At 37.2% G+C, this 8,497-nt stretch overlaps 2 protein-coding genes across 2 annotated transcripts; one reads left to right on the plus strand and one right to left on the minus strand.

Annotated features, from left to right (window-relative positions):
- The first annotated feature begins 628 nt into the window (after window positions 1–628).
- On the plus strand, window positions 629–1,401 carry LOC109127944 (putative defensin-like protein 139). Its single transcript, XM_019233559.2, has 2 exons — window positions 629–772; window positions 1,124–1,401. The coding sequence occupies exons 1-2, from the start codon at window positions 712–714 to the stop codon at window positions 1,294–1,296; spliced, it is 234 nt and encodes a 77-aa protein (XP_019089104.1). The 5' UTR covers window positions 629–711; the 3' UTR covers window positions 1,297–1,401.
- A 1,708-nt stretch (window positions 1,402–3,109) lies between these two features.
- LOC147930486 (uncharacterized) lies at window positions 3,110–4,153 on the minus strand. The gene has a single exon (XM_087476892.1). It carries the CDS (start codon window positions 4,151–4,153, stop codon window positions 3,110–3,112), a length of 1,044 nt encoding a protein of 347 aa, XP_087333018.1.
- Between the last annotated feature and the right edge of the window lie 4,344 nt (window positions 4,154–8,497).

An 8,497-nucleotide genomic window follows, 5' to 3' on the forward strand; every position in this document is an offset into this window, starting at 1 on the left:
ACCAAAATCTCCGGCCAAAAAACAACGACGCCTTGAGTTTTCGAGGAGAAAGAAGGGAGGAAACTTCAGAGAAAGGAAAAAAGAGATTAAGAATTTTGAAATTTAATGTTAGGAATATTTTTATTTTATTTTTTTAATTAGGAGATTATATTTATATTATTTAAATTTATATAAAATTGAGAATAAAACTGGTTTTTAATTATTATAAAACCTATATGACCAAACTTATGAAAATAAAGTATATTTAGACAATTTTTTTTTTTTAAATATCCTTTATTTTCAATTCTTCCAAATTAATTTGCTATTTGCTATGCATCAAAGAGATATTCTACTAGATAAAATTCCATATGCCCCCTACTTACCATTCATGCCTATGCCTCTGAATTTCTTGCTTCTATTTGCTTAACACAAAAAAAAAAAAAAAAAAAAAAAAAAATATGAACCTTTTTAAAAAAAAATCTTATTTCCCTTGTAGATAATCTTCTAATTAATTTATTCTAAACAAGATAATGTAATCTTCTGTTTTACGAACTTCCCTTCGGTTTTCTATTTGAATGGGAAAGAAATCCTTAGCAATAAAGGGAAAAAAATAAAACTCATGGTTATAACTTATAACGCATTCGCATTGTCTCAAATCACATAGATATGTGAAATTTGTTCTTCATCTTCTTTTATTCATCGAACATCATCCATTCTCTTGCAATATCTGACATGACTAAATCCTTTCAACTCTCCGTGACCGTTCTATGTATTGTCACCCTTCTATGTATAGGTTTGTATTTAAAGATCATCATAATTTTTATAACAAATCATCTATTCCTGCATTAACAATTCAAGCTTCTTACATCAACTATGAGTCATGATAGTTAGATATCTAGATTCTATATTTTTATTATATTTCTGAATTTCGTAATAACTGTTTCAGTTATTTTATGTTAGAGAATTTGAGGTAATTCTCATGTTTCGTAATTCGTACTACCATTTTTGAAGGTTGTTCATGCGCTAAAAAAACAAAGTCATTACATCTACAATCAAGAACATAGTTTTTTTTTTGTTTTCAGTTTAATATAAGAAACTGAGAATTTATATATGTGTGTTTTAACCATGCACTACTGTAATATAGGGATGGCAATGGGACATAGAATGGTACCGGAACGTTGTCATGACATGCTAACATGGGGAGAGTGTACACCCCTCAACTGTGCCTTTGTATGTATACTCAAGAGACAAGGCAAGGGTGGTTGCATTCAAGCATACGACAATCGCCCAGCTTGCGTCTGCTATTATAATTGCTGACGCCCCTAGCTCTTAATTAATAGTATTATTGTATTTCACTAATGAAAAACCATCATCAACTCATATTTTTATATCTTATATAATAAAAACCAACCTTCGATTAAAGTTGTTAAAAAACTCTTACTAATACAATAGATAAAGTCGGTTTATTTGGAGTACTTTGTCACTCTGATATTTGGAGTCTTCTTCAATGACGACCGATGCATGTGCCAACATCTTCGAAGCATTGGTTGGGACATTGAGAGCCTAAACAAGTCTTATCTGCCGAAATTCGAACCAAAACATAGATCCTGTTTCCGAGTTCTTACTTATATACTAGACAACATTTTGAAGCCTTTCCTGAGAAGGTCCTCATTATCTAAATTTCTTCCGATGATCTTGACGTGCTATCTAATCGAAATTTGCATCCATCCATGGTCGAATATATACATTGGTTGTACAGAGATTTAGCATATCTTGAATGATATAATTACCAAACATGTGATTGAAACTTAAGGATCAAACTCAATAGTAATAAAATTTTAATATTTTAGAATTTTGAAAGATTTAAGTGATGTTTAGGAGATTTTTTTATATTCTTTTTTTAGAAAATAAGATGTAATTCTATGAGATTCTATTACTAAACTTTGTGTGATTTGAAATATTTTACAAAAACAAAAATCTATGCATCGTGAGAAACAACACTTACGATGAGAGAGAGAGAAGCAAACAACATGTGATCTGATATTTCAATGGTTCTTCTCTCTTGGCAAGAACAAAAACAGAGTAAGGAGAGAGAACGATGAGAGAGAGAGAAGCAAACAACATGTGATCTGATATTTCAATGGTTCTTCTCTCTTGGCAAGAACAAAAACAGAGTAAGGAGAGAGAGAGAGAAGCAAATGTGAGAGGGAGAGAAGCAAACATGAATTGTTGAGAGATTATAAACAATTTTGGAAGCTGTTTGTTTTGTAAATGCGGATGAGGCAATAATAAAGTGCAGAAAGTAAAGAACACAAGAACTTTGTTAACGAGGTTCGGTTTTTCTTATTCCTCGGGACCTAGTCCAGATTTCGATTCCACTAGAACAAGAAAGCAAATACAACCTATTCGCAAACGCGTAAATCAAGCACAACCCTCTTAATTCACCGCTCCGTTCTATAACATGAAATCTTAAGGATAAATCTCTACCCTTAACTAAACTCACACCAAGCCTAGATTCAAACCAATATAACCTAACCTTGGGCTAAACTCCCCCTGAGCCTAGACTTCAGATCTTCAACTCTCTTGAGCAACCTTCACACATACGTCACATCGACGAACAAAGAAGCTTGAACAACCTAAGCACCAAACCGCGAAACTAAGCCGCACACAAACACAAAAAGCTCTCTAGGATTTATCTTTATGCCTCAGCTTTCTTGCTTCTCTAGGACGTGCCCAACACCTCCTTATATACCCATCAATACTTCCTAATCACCAAAGGAGAAGATTTCCAAATTTCATAAGAAAAGGATTTTTTCCTTTTTGATATTTTCCTTTTCCTTGTAAAACTCCAATTTAATCAACCAAAGAAATAGTAGTTTTTCTCTTCAATCCATCCTTAAACTGTCCTTCAATATTGCCTTCTCAAACCTTCTAGAAACTTCTTGGACACATCAAACAACAACAATTCTATATCACGTCTTGAATCACACATACACTACTTCAGCCATCCAATACATCTTCATTCTCCCCCTTTTTGACTATGCTTGTGAACTCATCAGTTTAAACACTTAAACAACATCACCAGACACATCTTCATTCTCCCCCTGAATGAGTCACAACATGGTCAAAACTAACAGGAAAATTCTCCCCGCTTTGCAATACGCGGTTGATAGCCTAGTATACCACCTCCATAGAACTCATCTTTTCTAACCCAAATCTTGTTGCGCCTAAGACCTCCATGATTAAACTCTCTAATGAATCTGAAACAATTCCTCTTAATATGTCCTTGAACTCCACAATGATAACATGTAGGACCATGAACCCTTACATCAAAAGCATTCTCCATGTGGTTCCTCTCTCTCAACAATCTGAAACATCTTGGCCTAATATGCCCAACAACACCACAATGATGACAAACAGGTCGAAAAACTTTTCTAGGTGCATTATGCAATTCAGAAATTTTTGTATCACGTTCTTTCACAAACACCATCTCTGAAACAGCCTCTGTAGCAGTCTCTGAAGTACGCTTAGAAGCATACGTAATTTTTTCACTTGAAACAAACACCGGATCCGATTTTGAAACGTTTCCTTCATATCCAAGGCCACAATTATCTGTCTTGCCAATATTCAGAATATGATCCAACATCTCTGTACCATTATTAAGCATCCTCAAATTCTTTTTAGTTTCTTCAAGTTGCACTTTAGCTTGTAATGATTCTTCCTCTTTTTCTGTTGCATGCTTATCTGTTTCAACGACTTTAGCCTCTAACTTAAGCTTTTCCTTAATCAAAACTGAATTATCCTCAACTACCTTAAGCCAATGTGCATACAACTTCTCATAACTCTTACCAAGTTCTTCATAGCTTATACCCTCTGAATCACTATCACTCTCAGATCCATATTCAGACACAGTTGCAGGTTTTGGTGCACACTCAGAAACAGTTGCAGACACTGTTGCAGACGCTGATTCAGAATTATCTTCAAAAGTTGTAAACACCACAAAATTCTTCAGCTCTTTTTCCTCATCTGAATCCGTTTCAGAATCACTAGTAACAACATTCATAGCCTTCTTCTTATGCTTTTGTAGATTGGCACAATTAGACCGTACATGACCATATCCTTTGCATTCAAAACATTGAATATTCTTTAATGAAGTCTTCATATCTTCACTCATTTTATTTTTCTTCTCTTCTCCCTTACGCTTCAGAAATTTAGCAAATTGTCTTTACATAGACGTGCCTTCTCCGTATGAATTCATCACAACTGATTCAAAGCTCTTCCTTACTTCCTGAACTACCCTCACCCTTGATCTACCCGAAACAAGACTGAATCTCTATTGAGAACCCGCTCTGATACCACTTGTAAATGCGGATGTGGCAATAATAAAGTGCAGAAAGTAAAGAACACAAGAAATTTGTTAACGAGGTTCGGTTTTTCCTACTCCTCGGGACCTAGTCCATATTTCGATTCCACTAGAACAAGAAAGCAAATACAACCTATTCGCAAACGCGTAAATCAAGCACAACCCTCTTAATTCACCGCTCCGTTCTATAACATGAAATCTTAAGGCTAAATCTCTACCCTTAACTAAACTCACACCGAGCCTAGATTCAAACCAAGATAACCTAACTTTAGGCTAAACTCCCCCTGAGCCTAGACTTCAGATCTCCAATTCTCTTGAGCAACCTTCACACACACGTCACACCGACGAACAAAGAAGCTTGAACAACCCAAGCACCAAACCGCAAAACTAAGCCGCACACAAACACAAAAAGCTCTCTAGGATTTATCTTTATGCCTCAGCTTTCTTGCTTCTCTAGGACGTGCCCAACACATCCTTATATACCCATCAATACTTCCTAATCACCAAAGGAGAAAATTTCCAAATCTCATAAGAAAAAGACTTTTTCCTTTTTGCTATTTTCCTTTTCCTTGTAAAATTCCAATTTAATCAACCAAAGAAATAGTAGTTTTCCTCTTCAATCCATCCTTAAACCGTCCTTCAATATTGCCTTCTCAAACCTTCTAGAAACTTCTTGGACACATCAAACAACAACAATTTTGTATCACGTCTTGAATCATACAGACACTACTTCAGCCATCCAATACATCTTCATATTTGTTTTTGTTTTTGTTTTTCGCTGGAGTGCTCGGAACTGAATCAAACACAGAAGGTTTTGCAGGGGAAACGTCGTTTGCATTTGCAGGTGTGCTTGGGACGGGATCAGATAATATAGATAACTTAGGAGGGAGGAAGTCATTTGAAATAGTCGAACCAGTTTTTATAGGCTTAATACTGAAGTCATCAAATCCAAATCCAAAGCCAAAACCACTGTCATACTTCTCATGATCCTTGTCCTGCTTAAAACATAACAAAAGTTAATAGCAAAAAAAGTAACGATTCTTTCATGTAGATATACAAAGGTAAAGAGATACATAATATGTACATGTCGAACGCCACAAACCTGAAACTTCGGGGTGTGTAAACTGGTTTACTTTTCCGTTGTCAGGGTTGAAGCTTTAAACTGAATCTGCCTCATTGTGAGAGTCATATTTGCAGTTTTTCCACTAGAAGCAGTAGATTCACCATCATCATGGCCATTTTCACTGGAAAAATAACATAGACAATGTAAATCACCGAGATGAATTCTTCTCTGTAGGGCCATATTATACCCTATTTTAGAGGGTCGAAGCAGTACATTTCACAGAAACACATGAACTCCACAGTTAAGAAGGATGCAATCCAAACCACATCAGGTCGGGTGAGCTATCAGCGTCAATACCATTTCTAACATTAGAGTCATCCACAGATCCGTTTTTATCTATGGCATTAACATCAGATGCTTTACCCTTTGACTGCTCAGATGTTGGTTCCTTCTCAGAAGCCTTTTTTATCTCTGGCATTAACATCCGGCTCATTTGTTTGTTTTTATTTTTAATTGAAATCCTTCAAAATTCTACCTCAAAGGGTATGATTTTGAGAGGAGTACTTTTCAACTAAAAAGAGAAAAAAAAAAAAAAAAGTCTCTGAAAATCATTTAAAGTAACATTCTAAAAAAAGTTGTGATAATTTGAATAACAAGAGATTTAAAGTTGGATTTATAAACTATTGATTGAATAACAAGAGATTCTAAATTATTTTAAAGGACTTTATATAAATCTTAGTTGAATAACATAGGATTTCATGAGATTTTTTAAAATCCTTAATTGAATAACAAATAATTTTAAGAATACTTTAAAATCCTTTAAATTTAAGTTCAATACCCCTCTTCATGTACAATTTGAGGGTCTGATTGGTAACGTATGCAAAACTGTAAGTTGAAACTGTTAGTTTTTAATGAATAGTGCAAAGCTGTAAGAAAAAACTTTAAATGAAAGCTGTACAAAAAAACTAAAAGTAAAGGGTTTGATTGGTAACGTAGCCAAAGCTGTACAGAAAAACTGTAAGCTGAAGCTGTAAGCTGTTACGGAATAGTGCAAAGCTGTAAGAAAGAGCTGTACGTGAAAGCTGTACAAAAAAGCTGAGAATAAAGTTTGTAATAAAGTTTTTGGTAAAGTTTTTGTGATTGGTAAAAATTCAAAGCTGTACCATTTGTGTAACATCCGTGAACCAGAATCCCGGTTTGGGAGTTGCATCGGTCGATGCAAATATTGCATCGGTCGATGCAAGGTGGTTTCTCTGCGTATTGACTTAAGTCAAACGCTGCGTTTTGGGCAAAAAGAGAAAAGAAAACCCTTAGGGTCGTTCCTTTTGTCTCATTAGACGTGTGTGGCCGTTTTTGAGATAAAAGAGAAGGGAGGAAGAGTTCTTGAAAGTTTTTGGTGATTTCTGGAGATTTGAGGCGTTTCTTGGTGAGATCTGTAGCTGGGATCATTGTAGGAGCTTCCTAGAGGCTTGTTCTTGTTTGTTTGAGGCTTAGTTTCTTCTGTGGCAAAGGTAAGTGCATGACCATGGCTTATCTAAGCTAGAGATCTCTCTGATTTGCCTGTTATGTGTTGTTAGGTTGGTTAGATTGTTATTGGGACGTTAGGAAGCTTTCTTGTGGCTTGGGATCGAGTTTCGTGGTTGCAGGAACGAAGATCCGGCGAGAAGCTTCGGAGGAAAACGATGCTCGGCATTGCATCGGTCGATGCACTTTGTGCGTCAGTCGATGTAGATGCGAGGACGGCACGTAAACTCTAGGGTTTTCGTGTTATGTCGAGCATGCGTCGGTCGATGCATATCTTGCATCGGTCGATGCAAGTTAACCTTGCATCGGTCGACGCAGATCTTGCGTCGGTCGACGCAGATCTTGCGTCGGTCGACGCAACCTCCATCTGGTGTCGGTCGATGCATGTTGGTATCGGTCGATGCAGAGTCCTGGTTTGTTATTGTTGATTGTTGAATGTTGTTTGATGGTTAGAGATGTCTCTATTGCTTGTGTGTATAGCCCAGTAGATGGGAGGATTGCCTTACTGAGTGTTTATAAAATACTCATGCATTGCAATATGTGTTTGTGGTGCAGGTAAAGGCAAAGTGTGATCGTGGAATCAAGGCAATGAAGAGGAGGATGTTCTAGGGACTCGGTTTGATGTTGTCTGGCATTGCTAGGTTGCTAGAGTTGGGTCATTAGAACATTGCTAGGTTGCTGGTTCTTTGATTCTTTATGTTTGGATATTGATTATGTTGGAATATGGTTATATTTGATTATTGGATTATTATTGATTATTGGTTGGTTATTCCGCTGTTGAATGTGTTTGTGGTTAGGTGGCTAGTGGGTATGGGACCACTAGTGGTAGTTTTATTTATTATATTGATTATTTATTATTTTTAAAAAAAAGTCGGTCGTTTCATTTTGGTATCAGAGCCGTTACGGTTCTAGGTTTGGGTTCACTAGGTTTCTGTTGTAGATGTTTGGGATTGCATGCTTTGATTGATTATGTGAGTTAGTCAATTGTGTATGGCATGGAGTCCTAGAACATCCTCTTCGAGCCTTCAATGAGATTCCACGGTGAGTTATTGTTATGTTTCTTTGTGTGGTATTGATTTGTTTTATGCTTGTTAGCCTCTGTTCTTGGAAGATCAGTGGTTAAGGTGTTTGAGTTGTTGGTCTTGGACGGGGACGTGGTCGTGGTCATTGTCGGGCGGGTCCCGAGGCTAGCGAGTGTGTGGTCCAGAGTTCCACGAGGAGGTACGTCAGAGAGTTAGCCGGTTAGCGTGCCGGGGGTGCTGGGAACCCAGGTGTGGGGTTGCAGCAGGTGGAGCCTAGGGTCGAGATGATCGTTGGCGGATCTGTTGGCGTGCTGTTGGAGCGGTTACCGAGAGGGGTACCAGTGTAGGCTCCAGTTGTACCGCATGTGGCGGGGTGCAGCCGAGGGCTGCGGATGTTGTGGACTTTCCATCTTATGTTAAGAGGACGGAGCGGTTGTAGATGACCGGTATGAGATTATTCTCAAGAGGTATCGAGCCTAGAGAGGCGGATAGGTGGATTTATGCAGTTAGAGCAGATATTTTTGTAGCTTGGTGGTTAATCCAGTT

This window comes from Camelina sativa, chromosome 12 (genome assembly GCF_030686135.1).
Source record: "Camelina sativa cultivar CO46 ecotype springtype chromosome 12, ASM3068613v1".
Lineage (NCBI taxonomy): Eukaryota > Viridiplantae > Streptophyta > Magnoliopsida > Brassicales > Brassicaceae > Camelina > Camelina sativa.

What these genes read in the sequence shown, in the direction of transcription:
- LOC109127944 (XM_019233559.2), top strand. Translation starts at nt 712, where the DNA reads ATGACTAAATCCTTTCAACTCTCCGTGACCGTTCTATGTATTGTCACC. An exon ending in TGTCACCCTTCTATGTATAG is followed by an intron (nt 773 to 1,123) that starts GTTTGTATTTAA and finishes ACTGTAATATAG; the next exon opens with GGATGGCAATGGGACATAGA.
- LOC147930486 (XM_087476892.1), bottom strand. Translation starts at nt 4,153, where the DNA reads ATGAGTGAAGATATGAAGACTTCATTAAAGAATATTCAATGTTTTGAA.